Genomic DNA, 18892 nt, shown 5'->3' with positions numbered 1-18892 from the left:
TTCTCCAAAGAGCGTGGATGAATCCGCGCAGGTATTCTTTGGTTCAGAAGCTCAGAGGCAGGCGATAATCTCAGCAGCTCTGCCGATGGTCGGTTACATAAACCTCAGAGTGATGATGTGATGACACACACTCATGTTTCCTGGACGCTGTGTTTTAAGTGACACTCATCTGAATCTAAATTAGCACCATTGAGGATCTTCAAAGGTCTGATACCTGATCCTCATCGCTGCAGGATACTATGTTGCAGGGGATTAAACATCCATACCTCTGGATGCTGTAGAAACTGTAACGCACAGATCGTTACATTCATTTATTGATAATAGAAGAATTGATTTTACACGAGCGAGAAAGTGATCCTGCTGTATGTGCGTTACGTTTCGTCTCCTCCTGCTCACCAGCTGTTACTGTCTGTGTGGCGGCGTCTTCTCTGCTGTGTGGGCGAGGTTATAAATAAGGGCCCGGAGGTTTTTGCGTGTGCTTGTGTTGTTTAACCAGCTGCCGGGGAGGTTTGTTTGTCTCCACTGAGTGCAGGTGTACTCACTGGCCTCTAGATGCTGTTCTCGGGCCTGTTTTAAGCGCACCCCCCCCCCTCGGCCCGGGTTCGTACCACCCGGCTTGTACCGCAAGTGTTTCAGTCTATTTCTGTTGCGTTTGCATCACCTGTCCGCTGTGATTTAGAACGCGGGCTGTGTGATCAAGGAGGTTTTCCGGTAACAGAGTAAATAGTCTGAGACAATGTCCTCCCAGCCAGCAGCTGGATCTAGAGCAAGAAAACATTTACTAAAATGACCTGAAGCAGAGAAAACAGTAAAAAAAAAAAAAAAAACTCTTCTCTTATCTTGAGGTTTGTAGGCTATTTCTGAGATTTGAGTAGCGCATAACAGATTATACCCTTTGTGTGTGTGTGTGCGTGTGTGTGTGTGTGTGTGTGTGTGTGTGTGTGTGTGTGTGTGTGTGTGTGTGTGTGTGTGTGTGTGTGTGTGTGTGAGTGTGTGTCCTTGCGGTTACATCGGAATGGGGCCCAAAATCCTTTTTTTTCTACCAAAGTGGGGCCCTATGGTCACTTGTGGGGCCCTTTGACTGTGTGTGTGTGTGTGTGTGTGTGTGTGTGTGTGTGTGTGTGTGTGTGTGTGTGTGTGTGTGTGTGTGTGTGTGTGTGTGTGTGTGAAAAGAGCATGGGAAAAATGCCCAGACTTCCTCATGTGAGCACTTATGGAACATTGTTAATATACGTAATTTTCTACCAAACTCTTACTAACAAAAATGGACCAGAGCCACGGATTATCGTCCATATGCAGGAATAGAGATTTCCAAAACACAGGTAAATCTAATTAAAGATGCAGATTTATTTGCAGGACTCTAGAAACATTTAGGGCCACAGTTGCATTTGAGTCATGCGTGAGTAGTGTTGTTAGAATCAGCCCAAGGACTGTGTGCTGTGTGGCTCAAACGTAGCATATCCCAATAATAATAGTGCCCTGTCACTAATATGACTTGATTTTCTGTAAACATAAAACCTGAGATCTAATTCAGTGCAGGCTATTTTGTTTGTCCACATCTACTTCAGGCATCATGTTTCAGACACACATGCTTCTGTGACAACAATATGTCCAGAAACTCCAGGTCGCCTCACGGTTCATTCTGACTGATCCCAACAGCTTCTGATGATTTATGGCAACAGGGCAGCTCCCGAGGAGGCTGCGAGGGGTCACGCAGTCAGTGGGACAGCCAAAATAGCCTCTGTCTCCTTCTGACCCCCACTGGGCTGGTTTGTCTCCCCCAGAGCTGCCGCTGTGTCTGAATCACACAGCCGAGATCTCCTGAGTCAGGAGACGACGACGTTTGAGTTTTTTGCTCAGGATGATGAAATGTGACTCAATTTTACAGGAGCATTGAGTCGTATTTGAAGGTGCCAGCGCATCGGAATGAGGCGAGGTGGGATTAGTGAGTGAGTGAGCTGGAGTGTTCCATGTCAGTCAGCAAAAACGTGTGGAAGAATAGACTTTGGAGAAGCTGACTGTGATAAGATGAAGTGAAAAGAAGTCTGCCCGACGGATACCAGCTTTGGTTACCGTGGTTACTGCAGACACAGCATCTGCAAGCAATCGTGCATTGAATTCAAGGATGTGGTGGCTGGAGACTGGGTCAAAACCAGTATGGATAGAGTTTTTTTCCTGTTCCTTTGACCACGGACCACAGATGAAAGGAGACGAAAACAGTGAGAAATGAAAAGCCTTCGGTTGGTATAAAAACCAAGGAGTAAATATAAATTATATTATATTATATTATATTATATTATATTATATTATATTATATTATATTATATTATATTATATTATATTATATTATATTATATTATATTATATTATATTATATTATATTATATATTTTTTTAAACCAGGTTTTTAGAAATCCAAGGATTCCATTCCAAATAAATGGAATGGAATTGAAATAAGTTCAATAATCAGCCACTTTTGCTTAACGCTGTCATTCATATGAACTTCCTGTTTCTCGCTTGCTGGAACAAATGTATCTGGAGCAATGTTAACTGCTTTACAGCAGTAATGAGGTGCTAGCTGCCTTAAGCCGGAGCTCGGGAAGACGCATGCTTGAAGTGCTAAAGATTCTGGAGGCAGAAATAGAAGGCCGAGGCCAGAGGTGCGCTTGTTTCCATCGCTGGCCGGGATTAGCAGCTTCTAAACACATTCCTTCAAGGCTATTGTAATAAAGTACCGAGTCATGAACACGCATGCAGCGAGCCTCTGACACAAACTGACCAAATACAGTAAATCATTTACTTTACTGTTGTGACGGTGGATGCTCTAAAGTCAGTCAATCACACAGTCGGCCGGCTGAACCTCATGTTGATCGTCCATCAGGGCAAAACTGTCCAACAACACACTCAAACACACACACACACACACAGGGTTTTATGTGAGAACTGAGGACAAGGACGCCGAGGCTTTGGCTGCGGCCGCTTGAATCAACAGCTTCCTCCTCTGGCGAGGACATGTTCGCTCCACTCAAGCCTAATACCACAGACATGCTGCCCTGCTCCCCTCGCTGAGTCACCCTCTCTCTCTCTCGCTCGCCCGCTCGCCCGCTGTCCCTTTCCTGACTTTCGCATACTTGCCTTGTCCCCCGGTAGAGTCAGTGCATCAGCAGAGCCTGGAGGATGACGAGAGCGGAGCGGGGCCGAGGACAACGGGCGGCTCCACAACAACAACACACGTTTGTGCTGAGGCCTCTTCTCAGCTGCTGTTGCTGGGTCACACAGGCAGCTGAGATTCTTCTGTTACTGGTGCATCACACCAAACTGCATCCCTCGAAATATTGCAATTGTAAAATTTTAATATTTAATATGATAATTAATTCAACTCAATTCAACTTTATTTATAAAGCCCTTTAAAACAGACTTAGCTGACCAAAGTGCTGCAATTAAAACAATACTTAACACACAATAAATAAAAACGAGGGTCTTTAAGTATGACTTAAAAATGGACAATGAAGGTGTCTGCCTAATGAGCAAAGCATTTTAAAATGAACTCTAAAATGCACAGGCAGCCAGTGGAGAGACGCCAGAATGGGAGTTGTGTGCTCGCTTTTTCACGCTCCAACCATAAAACGAGCAGCAGAATTTTGGACCAGTTGGAGACGTGCAAAGAAGGACTAGTTTTCTCCAAAATACAGTGCAGTACAGTAATCCAGCAGAGATGTAATAAAGGTATGGATCACTGTTTCAAAGTGCTTCTGTGTAACGAAAGGCTTTACTTTAGCCAGTACACCAGACCTTACAACTGCACTAATTTGGCAAACCAATTTAAAATCACAGTACATTTTAAAACACAGGTTTGAGACTGTCTCTTTCTCAAACTGAGCCAAAGACCTTACATCAACCTGGGAGGGATTACTTCAGATTTTTTTATTGTTAAACTTTAAAAAACTTAGGTCCATCCCACCCTTAATGTCATCAAGGCATGACAGAAGTGATTTAATATAAAAACCACCTCTTTCCTTCAGTGGCACATAGATTTGACTGTCGTCAGCATAACAATGAAATGAAATGCCATGCTTCCTCAGAATGAAGCCCAAGGGAAGTAAATAAAGGAAAAAGAGGAGAGGCCCTAAGACGGAACTCCATATAACAGGGAAGCTGAAGAAGATTCAGAACCGCCAAGGTTCACACTTATAGTTCTGTCAGCTAAATAGGACCTAAACCATTTCAGGGCTGTACTATGAATGCCAACCAGAAGCTGCAGCTGAGATAATAAAATGCTGTGGTCCACAGTATCAAAAGCAGCAGTCGGATCTAGTAAAACAAGGATCATAAAATCACCAACATCGGTTGCTAGGAGGATATCATCAAAAACCCTTAGTAGTGCTGACTCTGTTCTATGCTATAATATTTTAAAGACCTCTAAAACACATCTAAAAAAGATTTCAACTGCACATAAACATTTTTTCTAAGATTTTTGAGCTGAAGGGCAGCTTGGAGATGGGTCTAAAATTAGTCAACTCAGTGAGGTCAAGGCCTGGTTTCTTAAGCAGGGGTTGTATTACTGCATGTTTAAACTTTACTGGGACAACACCTGAACTGCCCTATACTTGGGAAAACCTCTTGAAATGAGGGGGGATGGCATCTCGAGGGGAGCCGGCTTGAGGGGAGATGGCTTGATGTAGCTGATCACGTCCTCCAAAAATGAGAGTGTCACAGGCGCAAACTTATCAAACACGGTCAGGTCCTGCTGCATGTGCTGCTCCGTCAACAATTTAAATAGTGTAACGTTACCTTTTAATCGAGGCTTAACTTTATTTTTACTTTTGCCTGTGCACTAGTGTGTATGTTTGAACTCTCTTCCAATTCAAGTGATGGATTTGCATGAGATCAGTAAATCCATGTACTGCAGCAAATAAGCCTATTAAATCAGAAATTATAATTCTTATGTAACTCGACCGACCCATAAAGTCTCATAAAGTCAATGATAATAAGACAACTATGGATTATGAAAATAATCTTTAGATTGACATTACATGCTCACTATTTTGACGTGAGCTATTTTGCTATTTTGAGTTTTAGAAGTCACTAAACTTCTGTCTCTTCCTTCCCTTCGTCTCTGAATGCCCTTCAATCCCACACCAGCAGACAAATGCACAAACATGACTGTGTCACTGTTGTCACCAGACATCACATCAACTCGCAGGAGTTTCTCTGGAGACACGCTCTGGTCCCGACCTTAAGCGCCGCAGACCTGCAGTAACTTCAGGCCACACAAACAGTATCTTTAGTAAACACACAATGACATTATCACTGAATGAGGAATGTAGTGAATGATGCCATGAAGACTGAAGCTCTGAGGGTTGACACCTTGTTCCGGGGTGAGGGTTTAAGCCTCCATATTTCTTGCAGTGGTCTTTCTCTCTCTACCTCCCCTCCCCATGGGCGATCGAGCCTCCCCTCTCAGACTCCCGCGGCGCCCGGCCCTCGAGGTGCTCGGAAAGTGCAAACACAGAAAGACAGGGAAGCGGAGACGGAAAGCAGGAAGAGCGCGGTGACTCAAACAGAGAGAGAGAGAGAGAGAGAGAGAGAGAGAGAGAGAGGAAAGAAGACAGCTCATAAGCCCCTCCAATGCTCATCCAGCTGGCTTAAGGTTGTCCTCACTCACTCACTGAGAGCGGCTTCGCACAGAATGGTTTTCACTTCAGCTCCACGACGACCGCGCTGGAGCTGCAGCCGCCGCTCAGTGGACGAGCGTCGCTCCGTTTGGATTATTTCCCAGAGCAGCAACCGTTGTGATGAATGGGAGCAGTGGCACACAGAGGAAAGATGGTAAAGTGACAATGCGTGGCTTCTTTCCTGTTTACTGATTGTTGTCATTCCCGAGTCTGTCTTTTCCGCATCGAGCGTCCTGTTGGTATCAACACAAGAGACACAGGAGCAGCACTGAGTCCTTATTTATGTTGAAATGTCTATTAACTCCTGGCTGCCGTGTTTTGACTCAAGGTGAGTCTCAGGTTACTGAGCTCTAAGGCACATTTCACAGAGCAGCCACTGTATCTGCTGACATGTGAGCAACGCAGACGCTAGAACAGACATGGGAGCATCAGCGCCCGATGCTCGATGCAGGGCCTGGAGTTGGAAAGTCAAACATTTCCTTTTATTCGGCCCGTGGAGAGGTGCGGCTGAATGAATGCGTGCCCTGTGTTGTGGGTGTGCCTCCGCTTGGACATAGACTTGATTTTGTTTGGCAGCAGCCGCCTGCGAGGACGTTACGTTTCAAAATGCCCGCCCAGCGCTGCTGCAGGTTTGATTTGGCAGGACGCTGTGTGTGTGTGTGTGTGTGTGTGTGTGTGTGTGTGTGTGTGTGTCCGTCCATTAACGGGACTATTTCTGCTTTTGGCAGTGACCTCAATGTTTGGCTATTGGTTCCTGCGTGCTCCAGGTTACACAGGAATCTGTTCTCTCTCTGCAGAACGACGTGCTGTCGCTTCCTGGTGACTCAGTGGAACGTTCAGCTCAATGCTGGCAGAACTACTAATTACCACCTCTCACCTGGTTAGGGTCTGCTGCAGGTGGTGCAACATTCCTGATGAACTACTGGAAGAACTTAAGGTCATCAGCTGCAGAGCCTTTGAGTTTAGGTGATGATAGAGCCCCTCTGATTCTACTGGAGGTTTTTGAGTGTTTGCCTCATATGAACAGCTGAGCTTTATATAATTCACCATCCCAAAGAAGTGTGATAATTATTTGATCCTGGACAAATTTGACCTGATGCTGTTGATCTCCACGTCTGACAAGCCGCAGTTTTTTTTCCCATATCCAAGTTTCTGGTTTCTGGTTGTTTGTTATGAAATCTGACAGCGTGAGTTACATTAAGCACAGCTGTGGGCTAATTACAGATGAGACGAGCGCGTCGGCGAAAGCTAAGCCGCGCGTCCGTATAATAACACGCTCGCTCAGGGTGAGTCGAGCGCCGCGCCGTGAGTCCGGGCTCATTCATGATTCCCTGACGCGTTTTTAAGGACTTAAACACAGGCCTCGGTGAATCGGGACTGCTACTTTACGGGCAGCCTCAGATCATCCTGCTGATCAACTCCATCATGATTAGTGTTTGCCTTCCTCAAGCCCCGGGTTTCTGATCCCTGCCAACCTACTAAATATACCCTCTGGCTGTTGTGGTGCTTCCGTGGTCGTGTACAGTAGCTCCGGGCAAACTGTATTTATGTCCGCCCTCAGCGCAATTTGTTTTGTGCCTGAGCTCAGGAGTCACGAGGTGAACTGAGGTACAGAAGTGTTGCAGATGTTTGGAGGCAACGCTGAAATGATCGGATTCTGTGTTTAAAGCAGTAATAACTTACTAAGCGTCTGTGTATTTGACCTCAGCCTTTGTGTATTGTGTCGGGACGAGGCTCTGCTGCTCTTTATCGATTGTTGTGTGGGTTGTCACTTTCCAACACTGCGTCACGGCTAATCTCTTTATTAGACAATGGAAGTTTAGTTTAGGCTGTCGCTGTCAGTGGTTCTCTGTGACATCGCATATTGTCATTCATATAAAGAATGTAGAAGAATATTCTAATGTTCATCACTTTCCTATAAATAATATCACAGAGGTTCAGTGGCTGTTGAAGTGAACTCCCTGAGCCTTAGAGCAGGTGCTTGGTGTTAATATATTTATAGATTTCCTTCAGTATGTGAGTGAAACATTAAATCCAGTGTGTTTTTCAGGGAGTCATAGTCCAGGTTTAGGTGCTGTGATGTCATTGTAGAAGCAGAATTGTATTCGGTACAAAGACCTCTGAAACTTAAAGGTTGCATGTGGTAGGATACACAAAGTTGTATTGTTTATTTAGAATCCTCTCTTTTAGTTCCCCTGCTCCACTTTTGTTGCCAGCAGGAAAACACACTATTTGTGTATGGTTTGTGTAATCCAGCAGGGAATGTGCACATCAGTGCAGACGTAAAGACAGGTGATGGTTCTCTTTCATTATTTAGAAGCTGAACCAGTGTAGAGTCTGTAGAGGCTTTGACATTTGGCCAGATCTCGGCAGTTGTGCTTAATGTTCACATATTTCTCAGACATTTTGTTTATGTAATATTGCACCAACTGTGTCATTTTGGGGAAGCTCAGTTATTTGAGTAATGACTAAATAATTCTACTGCAACCTTTGGAGTAGAAGAAGGGTAATAAAAGTCATCTCATCTCAAATAAAAAAAAATAGTCAAAAGGTTAAAATGTTCTCGCTTTGAAATATTTTGTTCTCATCCAGGCAGGAACCTGTTTGACATCAGGAATGTGCGGCGGCTATTTCTGCTTCATAATGATACTAGACAGAGATATTCAAACTGTCTTCAGCTCCCACGCTGGGACATCTTATCCACAGTAATGTGAGCGTTGTCATTTACTTCGGCGGCTGAGTCAGAGAGATCTGGGTGTTTATATAGAGCCGTGTGAATCTGCAGTGGGGGTGGATCGTACACCACGAACTGGAAGCAGACACAAATACATAAGAATCTGTATACACACTGTAAAGTCTTTTACCATCAGTGTCAGTACTAGCTGAAGTCTCATTGCTGAGCCTGGTTAGTCTTTGTCATGATGGCCGCCGTGCGTTGTCCCACAAGGGTGTGGCAGCATGGGGGCTGTGAGCCAGCTCAGAGTCCAGTGTCCTTAGATCATATAGGGGTGTGATGATCAGCGCAGGCAACTCAGAACACAGAAGAAGATCATCTATTATCCACACAGATCCTGTAAGACCCTTTAAGCACCTCTCAGAGCAGCGGAAGCACGAGGGCTGGAGAGGCAGTGAGCCAGCGTTCATCACACCCTGACACTCCCGTTTCCAACTCCCATTCCTGTCAGATTGTTTCTATTCATACAGGGGTTGGATGAGAAGTAACACTGTAAAAATACTACTACTGTAGATGATGCACTGCTCCGACAGCGAGGGTTGGAGCCGGATCCTATACCTGTAAAATACAGAACAGGCAGCAGTAATTATTCCACGTCTCCACCCCCACACGCCATATATTTCCCCACAGAGGCTCAGCCATGTATGTAAATACATTAACCCACAAGTCTGCTGCTGTGGCCTTAGCTGGGCTAAATTAAGCCGGACCTAAAAGCGGGTAGCGGCCCACGAGCTCAGGTCAAAGGGAATGTGAAACCCTAAACCTGGAGACAACTTAGCCTCGACGCCATGGCACGGCGTGTTTACCTGCATTTCTCCCACGTCCAAGTCTCCCGAGAACAGTTCCCTCAACCAGCTCCTTCCCCTTTGGCTGTGGTTTCAGAACCGTGACTCTCTGGAGGGCTCCATTCAGAACCTGCTGTCTGCGCTGTACCCGCCCTTCGAGGCCACCGCTCCCACGCTCCTCAGCCAGCTCTTCCAAATCATCGACAGCCGCTATCGAGGAGACGCCCTACGCTGCCTGCTGGACTTCCTGGTTCCGGCAAAGCACATCTTAGAGGCTGTGCAGCAGGCTGCGTGTGTAAGCCACTGTCACTGCCCATCAAAGCCACACTATGTGCTCCTGAACCTGTTTAATCACCGCTGTCCATTTCTTTGTCCCCTCCCAGGCTCAGTACTCAGACGTGCTTTTCCTCTGTGAGGGCTGGCCGCTGTGCTTGCGTGACCAAGTCGTGATCCACCTCGCTCCAATCAGCCCGCTTCTGCTTCGGCCGGGCGACTTCTACCTCCAGGTGGCCCCGTTTTGTGAGCAGTCGGCTCGCATCGTGGTCTGCAGTCTCCTGGCGGAGGAGGGTCTCAGGGTGGAGGTCGTTGAGGAGACCCCGATCCCTGAAACCTCCTATCCCTGTATATTCAGCTGTGAATGGTTGGCGGAGGTCAACCAGGGTCGCCATGGGTCACCTCTCAGCCGGTGCCTGCTGGCCTCTGAGCAGGGCGTGGTGAGGTTGCCATGGGAACGGGTGGCCCTACCTAGTTTTGTGGATGTGCCACAGTGTGCTGGGAGTAGTATGGCCTCTGTTCCTCCTTCGCATCCTCATTCACCACCACCACCACGCCCTCTCTGTCCATCTCCAACTCGCTCCTTTTGTCTCGCTCCATCATTAGACTCGGCAGCAAAGCTGTGTCCCAAAACCATTGAAAGCTCAATATTAACGTCCTCCTCACATTCATCTACCTTCTCTGTGGAGACCAGAATATGTCCAGCGAAGCACGGCATCGCTGTCTCGCTCCGCCTAGTGGACACTAGTGCCACGTCTGCATCCGGACTGGTCAAAGCGAAGGAGACTGAGGCCGAGCATAAGCCCATAGGTTGGGTGACTCCTAATATGTGGGACAGCCGCTTTACCGGCACGGATGCGAGTTCAAAGACTGCTAAAACAAACACAGCTTCCAGCAAATGCACGGCTGCAAATGCAAACACGAAGGGCTTAGAAAGAAGTGTTCAGGTCCCTGAAAACGCAGGACCAGAACCTGGAGACTCCAGCGTCAGCAGAAGTGGACGAACAGGCGACGCTGCTGCAGACGCAGAGTATATCGATGTATTTCAGGCAAGCCTGCTTTTTGGCACAGCTCATTCGGGGACAGGGGAGGAACAAATATCAAACGAGCACAAGCAAATGCAAAGGTATCCACCAAGACAGGCGCAAATGCACCCGCGTGCAGTGGAGTTGCACGGACGAGCGCATATGCAGCCAAACGCAGAGATTCCCCCCCGAGCTCAGGTGCCGGTATCTGATGAAACCGCTCCTCACTGCTCCCAGCTCCATCACAACCACAACGATTCCTGTGAAACCTCCCCGTGCGTCCGCACCGTCCGCTTCGCGGAGAAGCCCTGCACCCCCTGCACGAGGAGGAGGCAGGTACAGGACATTACCAAAGAGCAGGATATGAGGTGTCGGTACAGGGACTCCTACCAGGCCGCCATTAAGAACCCTGTCAGCTTCGGGCAGGAACAAAAGGGCCACATGTTAGCGCTGGCGGAGGAGGACGGCGACTCCTTCCTGTGTGATGGAGGACAGAGGCCTCCAGGGGGTGAAACAGGCGATCCGCGGCGCGATCCCCCTGTCAGCGCAGCCCCCTGTAAGGAGTCGGAGGAGAAGAGGACCGCTCCATGTTGGAAAGCAGGGGGCGTAAATGGCACCAGTACGGAGCACGGGAAGAACTGTGGGCCTGAAGAACAGCCAGGATCCGAACATTATTTACACAGCGCCACCGGGTCGCAAACAGAAGCAGGAGCACAGATGAACACCAGCACAGCTTTGTCAAGCTCAGATGGCGCCAAACGGTCCGATGCCAAGCCTGGACCTTCAGGGATGAAGCCTCAGACAGGGCTTCCACGCAGAACCAGTTCCACGGCGCCTCAGAGCCGGCGAGAACCGGCATCAGAGAGGAGATGCTCGTCCCTCTCCACGGCGGTGGTGGAAACCTCGGAGAGGTGTGAACTGGTCCTTGTGGAAGGTCAGAAGGTCCGGAGGAGAGGGAATACCGGCGTCGCTGCCGAGATTCCGCAGCTGCATGTGGTCAAATGCAAAAATAGCACAGCCTTCGGACTGGTTTCACCCAAGATCAGCAGGAGGAGGGTGGTCGTTCCAGGTACACAGATACGTTGCTGCTCTGGAATGTGGTTCGCTTCAATACCTCTTAGCTAGATATAATATTTATCCGCTTCCCTACAACTAATATGCTCTTTCCTCAGATGTCCCTCAGCCCAGTTTAGCTTCCATAACCAGCGGATGTCGCATGGAGGACCCGTCACAGCCAGATCAACCTGCAGCCGCAGAGACGCAGAAGATCCTCCAAGCTGCTCCTGCTCGTCCCAGACCCGACCACCTCCCCCTGGGATCCCCCGACCCCGGAGCCCACCCTCTGGTTGTGGGAGTGGCGGCTCTCACAGGTGGGTCTCTGCAGCCCTGATGTCACAGTGAACGGGACTGTTCCCTGATCGGCCTCCTCTCTAACCCCTGCAGGCGGTAGAGACAGAGCAGGCAGGCCAGTACTTGAGCTCTATGGAGACCACCAAGGATGGAGAGCGGAGGCTACGAGCTGGGACCTCTTCCAGATGCTGCTCTACTTCTACTCTATCACCAGGTAAAGATTGAACTCAATTGAAATCTAAGGGGGCCACTTTATTCTGGTCACTGTTCTGCACTCAACATCCTCTTTATCTCTTTGCAGGAAAGAAATCCGAAAAGGTGGAATGACGCTGGTTTTCGATGCGAGGAAGACCCTTCCTCAGCCGCAGCTCTACAAGGCCTTGATGTCGGCTCAGGTAGGGAGCACGTCTGCGTCAAAAGTGACCCGAGCGCGTCGGAGTTCACGCCTGGCTGATTTTTATAGACGATGAGCTCCGAGGAAAATGTCAGGGCTTCAATAATGCATCAGCTCCTCAGCATCGGCCCTCCAGTTCCATATTCATGTGCTTTCCTTCACTAGTAAATAGTAATTTGTTGCCAAAGAACCGCTTGTAATCGTTTTTTTTTTTACTATTTAACTGTTGCAGGAGCAAACTCCCCACACAATAAGCAGCTTAGTCCTGCTGGTGGACAAGGAGAGCGTCCTCCGACCAGAGAAATGTCCTGGGATCCAGGTCAGTCGTCGCATTTTGACGTTTTTCGTTAAAAGACTACCGTGACTTTAGATGCTCGGGGGCTTTTCCTGAACTGATTGTCTATGTTAATGGTTGCTTATCTGCTATCTCTGTGCTCCCTGGAGACAGAGCGACGTGGTGACGTCCATGAAAGCTCTGTTTAAGCTGGTGGAGGTGAGTCAGCTGAGCGCTCGTCTGGGCGGCACACTGTCTCACAGGCGCTGTGACTGGATGGAGCTCCACCAGGTGAGACACTGGCCTTAATGCCATACCTGTGTCCTTGACTGTGCCAAATAAAGATAGATAAATAAATGTAGAGTTACAGTTACTGTACATTTGTCATTCGCCAGAGACTCTTCCCATTTGTGTGCAATCTTCATGAGGCATCCAACCTGCTGCTAAGAGCCATCAGGAATTTGGAGGAGCCACGGAGGACGGACACTGTCCAGGTACCTGTAGTCCGTCTTATGTTATGAAGCTGTAGCATCAAAGCATCTGCACAGGAGTAATTGAAATGTTAAGATGCAGTTATTTCTTACTTCTTGTGTCGTGACAGACAGTGCAGCAGTGCATGACAGAGCAGAGGACTCTGATGAGAGATGTCCTGGAGGACCACAGACTGGTCCGACTGCAGAGGGACGGGGGGTCCATCCTGGCCCGACTGAGGAAGGAGAGTGACCTCAAATACCCACACTGTGAGCATCTCAGGTAACTGCTGGGTCTGTGTGCTGGACTCACAGACGCCGTTGACTCGTTCTTCTCAAACCGGGATGCACGGTGTTCTATGTGCAGCGACGCCGTGGACTCTGTGACCAGCCTGTACAACAGTGTGGAGCAGCAGGCTCACGTCCTCGTTCAGAGGTCCAACATGTCACTGGAACAGTTGGAGTACCTACTGCAGGTCAGGGAGATGGAGGAACACTTCACCCAGGTGGGAGGCTTTGTTAGCTTTGATGGCAGAATGTATCAGACTGTAGTGTTTAATTGAGGATGTGCTTACTGTACAGTGATTGTTTGATTCTTTGTCCCTGCAGATGCAGCAGTGGTTCAAGGTGGAGGGAGACCGTCACCTGCTGGAGGCCGAATCCGTCAACGACTCTGGAGACAGGATGGAGCAGATCCTCAACAGCTTCACCGCTTTCCTTATCGAGGCTAATGTGGGTCTTTGCGTGCGTGTTGTTTTTCATTACGCCACTATTCGTGTTCCTCCGTCTAGTCTGAATCTCTTCCACCTGATCCTCCAGGACCGAAGGCAGCACGCCATGTCTTTGGTGTCCGAGGCAGAGAGGCTCCAGGGCCGTGGGGCCTCTTATCCAGAGACGGAGGCTTTTAGGGATCTAGTCTGCACCTTCAAGTCCAGCTTGGAGGACTTCCTGTGCAGGGCAGAGGCATGTGGCCGGGAGCTGCAGATCATGGTCAACGTGTGTGACTTCTGTGAGCAGGTCCGTATACAGAGATGTTGCTTTCAACCTGGACATAACATTTAATGCTCTTTAGCCTTGTGAATTGTTGTCTATTAGTGAAGTGTCTTCATAGGAAAACTTTCATTTTCAGGCCACAGCTCTGGCTTGTGAATGCACTGACTACCTCAACCAGAGTCCATCCAGGATCCACGCTATGCAAGATGAACATACATGTACCAATCAGCCTGCACAGGAACAAGTGCAGGATCCTGGACCAAACTCTCCATCGCTCTGCACGTCTGACATCAGTGCAGCACACGGCTTCGTCCCAGCCCCAACAAGCCTTCCATCGCCAGGCCATGACAGCTCCGTCCTCAAGACGTTCCAGAGCAGATTCCTTCAGTTCAGCCCCGAGAGGTTTCAGGAGGTGAAAGCCCAGGCCAGCACCCTGCAGGGCTCCAGGGGGATGCGGGTTTGGAACGCAGCCTGGCTGACGTGCCAGGAGGCCAGGCAGCAGCTGCAGGAGAGACTGCAGGACGCGGAGGCGTTTTACCACCAGCGGCCGGACTCCGGTGGGTGCGAGTGCCATTATGTCGACGTGATGAGCACCAACGTTCAGACGTCTTCACCCGGGGGCCAGAGTTTGGTGGTGCAGTCGACGCCCGGCCCTCGGCACCCCCAGTGGGACGGCATCGTGTCAGGAGCGGTGGAGCTGGACAAGAGGAGGCCGATTCTGGGCAGCGACTGCAGCGTCATTATCCAACCGCAGCTTCATGTTGGAAACACTCAGGAGTCCAAGGTCATTCCACCGTCACCTCACAGGTAAAACTCGCTCCCTTGATCGTAGCCAGACTTTTATTTCATCACAACCGACCCTGACTGTTGGTGTGTTTGTATTAATTTCTGTGACATCATCCAGGACAAAGAAGAGGCAGGTGAACCGAGCGCGGGGCGAGAGAGACGCCGCTGCTCTGTCTCGCGCCCACACCGTCGGGTGCCAGTGGTTCCCGTGGGGCCGCGGCCTCGGCGCCAGGTCGGCGAGCCAGGAGTCGTGCGCGACGGGAGCGGCGACCGGGTCGCCTGCGCCTCCGGAGCCTCCGCAGCCTCCGCAGGCCCGGCCCCCGTCGGCCTGCTCTCACCACGGCCCGCCGTCCTGTCGCATCCTGCAGGAGGCGCAGAGGTTCCAGATCTCCCGCCACGGAAGCTTCTGCTCGGAGGACTCGTGCGCGAGCGAGCGGGCGGCTGCCGGCGGCGACGGGGCCCCGTGCTGCAGACACTCGAGCCTGCCTGTCGGGAGATACGAGGGCGCATTTAGTCGGTCAAGTCCACAGGAGAGCGCCAGCAATGCACTGTAAGTTTATCACACACAGGGAAATGCTTATAATTTATCTGAGCAATCAGACACTTTCTGTGAGTGATAATAAACCCTGGGTAGCTCCTAATGGCCTTTTTCTTTCTCTAAGCTGTCAGTGAAGTGCTACAGGTATTGTTTCTTCTTCTTGACCCTCTCTCTTTTTTTTATTTAACACCATTGATCACTTATTAGAACATCAGTGGATGTAAGCAAAGTAGCAAGTATAAGTTGTGTTGTATGTTACTGTAGGTACAGTGAGCTCTGTTTGTCTCCCGGTCACCAGGAGGCTGCAGCGCGTCCTGGAGGAGCTGGTGTTCACAGAAAGGGAGTACGTCCGCTCCCTTTGCTACATCCTGACCCACTACCTCCCCCTGCTGGACAGGCCGGACGTCCCCCAGGACCTGAGGGGCAAGCGAGGCGTCATCTTCGGCAACCTGGAGAAGCTCTACGACTTCCACAGCCACTACTTCCTGCCGGAGCTGGAGGCCTGTCAGAGGGACGCTGCCATGGTGGCCCGCTGCTTCCTCAGACACGTGAGCAGGAACCGTCACTGTACATGTTGTCCCAGTAAAATCTCACAATGCAGTTATTTAATTATTACTCCGGATCCTAAGTTTGACCTGGGTTCTTTCATCAGAGCGAGAGTTTCGGTCTTTACGCGCTGTACAGCAAGAACAAACCTCAGTCCGATGCCCTCATCCTACATCGTCGCCATGACATCTTCAAGGTTGGTTCATTTTAATACGCTGAGCAACGACAAGCTTGACCAGATTATACATTACATTTTTGTTTTGCCTCCTCACAGAGAAAGCAGCAGGAGCTGGGGGACATGATGGACCTCTCGTCCTACCTGCTCAGGCCCATCCAGAGGATCAGCAAGTACAGCCTCCTGCTGCAGGACATGTCGGCCCTGTCCGCTTCAAACGGGCCCGATCGGACCAGCGCCGACAGGGAGCGGGCGGAGATCCAGGCGGCCACCGACATGGTGCGGTTCCAGATGCGCCACGGCAACGACCTGCTGACCATGGACGCCATCCAGGACTGCGACGTATGCCGATAGAGTGCCCGGCGAGGAAAGCGCGAAAGGCGGCTGTCGCGCGACGCTAACGGCTGACGTCGCGTCTGTCTGCTCCTCAGGTGAATTTAAAGGAGCAGGGCCAGCTGATCCGCCAGGACGAGTTCTCCGTCTTCTTCAGGAAGAAGAAGTGTGTGCGCCGCGTTTTCCTGTTCGCGGATCTGATCCTCTTCAGCAAAACCAAAAAGACGGACGTTGGCAATGACGTTTATGTCTACAAACAGTCATTCAAGGTGTGCACGTCACAGCAGCGTCCAGTAGCTTTGGCTCATGACTATATGACATGATTATATTCCTCCCGTTCGGTTTCTAGACGAGCGACATTGGGATGACCCATAACTCAGGCCTGAGTCCTCTGTGCTTCGAGATCTGGTTCCGCAGGAGGAAGAGGGAGGACACCTACACCCTGAAGGCGTCCAGCATGGATGTGAAGAAAGCCTGGACCAGCGACCTGGAGGGGCTTCTGTGGGACCAGGCTGCTCACAGCAGAGGTTGGACCAGCAGCGACGCACCTCCACATTTACATTCAGAGCCCTGTGTGAATACGCTGTGTGTTGCAGAGCTCCGCATTCAGGAGAGGGTCTTCATGGGAATGTGTCGCCAGCCCTTCATGGACATCCAACCCAGCGATGCTGCGATTTGTGACCGCGCAGTCGGCTGTGTCCTGCCTGGAAGAAGTAAGGACACGTACACAGAGCTCCGGCCTCGCCTCCTCGTTCCTCACTAACTCGGACCCGTTTTTGTTTTTTTTGATGACATCTACCTGCGTGTCGTCAGTCCCTGTGGCGTGCTGTTCACACAGGGGCCTAGACTACCCACGGCCTCATTCCATTGGCTCGGGCAGCACCGCCTCCACCACCATCAGCCAATCGTCGTCCTCCTCTGGTCGCGGCTCGCTGCCCCCTGCTGGTTATGGTGGGAACGTGTCGCAGGCGGCGGAGGCGTGTCCTGTGGTCGACAATGAGGTCAACAGTCATCATCTTAATCAGCACCACCTTCATCATAACTGTCAACAGTGGAAGCTTCGTCCTTTGAGTGCGTGTAGCTGGTGGTTGGTGTTAGACACATCTTGACCTAATGTCCACACACTTACTTTTAATGTGTTTCTGCCTCAGTGGACAGCACCGACTCATCCGGAGAGTGCCTCAACGCCTTCAGCAGCTCTGAGCGCAGCTGCCTGTCGGCGATCAGTGGGGAAGTAGTGGATGACTCCTCCTCATTTCTGTCCCAGAGCTCGAAGCCCGGCCCACGGCTTCACAGGACGCCCAGCCTGAGGACCAACGGTTCACCTGCTGTGAGCCGAAGAAAACCAGGCGTTCCCCCGAAACCTGCACATCTGGCTAACGCTCAGGTACTGCCTCACCTTCAACACACTGATGTCAGTCATTTCCCAAATGTTAAGTAATTAAGGAGGTCATGGGAGTTCAACTGTGCTTTAGTTTTCACATAAAGACCAATTGATTATAATTATTATTTCAGATTGACGAAATTATAATTGGAAAATCAACTGAAGTTTAGGATTTGCTGTAGAAGGTAAGAAATATCTCATTAAGTTGTATAATGCAGATACTTTTGTTTCAAGAAAATATGAATTAAAGTTTAAATATTGCCTTAGATAATCCTCTAACTGTAACTTTGATCCCTTGCAGACGTTTCTACACTTGGACGCAGTCACAACACGCAGAAACGAAAGAAGCAACTGATTCTCACTAACAGCAAAAACCACTTACTGCCTAAAGGGTCCATTATTGGTTCGGTACTGATCAATGTTCCAGCTTCATCCTCATCAAACGTATTTTATGTTGGTGTAACAATTTACTGCTTTATAGTTTCTGTTTCTACAGTAAACATATAATCATGAGGTCATGACTCTTTTTTAAATCACACAATTTCTTACCTGTACTGACTACTACTAAGTTATTTTTTAATTTTTTCATACTTTTATTCTGTTATGTTCGTATTAAAGAGATATTTTGGGTTTAATCGTACAATCTCATCTACACACTACAACTACTAAGTACGGTGATGAGTCATCTGAAGTCTGTTCTGTTCCTTCTTTCACAGAGTTGTTCCTCAGAAACTTACTGGAAAACTTCAATAGAAGTTTAATAATTAATAGCAGTTTAATAACCTTGTGTCAACATTCTCCAGTAACTTTAGAAAGTGAAAAAGCATCAAGGCTTTACTGATTTGACTCTTTTTTAATGTTTTAAAGTGTGTTTTTTTGCCTTTTTTAAAATGTAATTTATTGTTTTTGATTTATTTTAAATTGCAACCAGTTGATGTTGAACGTGTCACATATGCCATAAATACCTTTTAAAGCTTTACTCTTCATCGCCTCATTTTTACATTTGGGAATGTTACAAATAAAACCTGTAATTTTAATGTATCCCAAAATGACTGACCTCGTGAATTTCAGTCACGAGGTCAGCGTCATCTGCCTCATTCAGCTCGTGCTACAGCAGGAGACTCAAACCTCACTTTAAACAACTTAACCAACATGCTA

General features: G+C 49.0%; 1 protein-coding gene across 3 annotated transcripts; it reads left to right on the top strand.

Moving 5' to 3' along the window:
- Positions 1-5545: 5545 nt before the first annotated feature.
- LOC114859073 (uncharacterized) lies at positions 5546-18713 on the top strand. Of its 3 annotated transcripts, XR_008695079.1 has the most exons (26): positions 5548-5828; positions 9291-9488; positions 9577-11560; positions 11664-11861; positions 11935-12055; positions 12143-12236; positions 12468-12554; positions 12684-12800; positions 12905-13003; positions 13111-13262; positions 13347-13485; positions 13589-13711; positions 13799-13996; positions 14109-14779; positions 14877-15308; positions 15595-15844; positions 15949-16038; positions 16117-16359; positions 16449-16619; positions 16700-16877; positions 16947-17063; positions 17164-17421; positions 17502-17737; positions 17866-17919; positions 18036-18142; positions 18451-18713. XR_008695079.1 is itself a non-coding variant. In XM_029156954.3 (25 exons), the coding sequence occupies exons 1-24, from the start codon at positions 5799-5801 to the stop codon at positions 17902-17904; spliced, it is 6225 nt and encodes a 2074-aa protein (XP_029012787.1). In that variant the 5' UTR covers positions 5548-5798; the 3' UTR covers positions 17905-17919; positions 18036-18713. The 3 variants fall into 3 exon arrangements, 2 of the variants coding, with proteins under 2 accessions (XP_055366068.1, XP_029012787.1); XM_029156954.3 differs by having other exon boundaries at positions 18036-18713; XM_055510093.1 differs by lacking the exons at positions 17502-17737; positions 17866-17919; positions 18036-18142; positions 18451-18713 and having other exon boundaries at positions 5546-5828; positions 17189-17328.
- Positions 18714-18892: the final 179 nt, after the last annotated feature.

The sequence above is a fragment of the Betta splendens genome, chromosome 7 (genome assembly GCF_900634795.4).
Source record: "Betta splendens chromosome 7, fBetSpl5.4, whole genome shotgun sequence".
NCBI lineage: Eukaryota > Metazoa > Chordata > Actinopteri > Anabantiformes > Osphronemidae > Betta > Betta splendens.
This window is presented reverse-complemented; position numbering and strand designations above follow the sequence as displayed.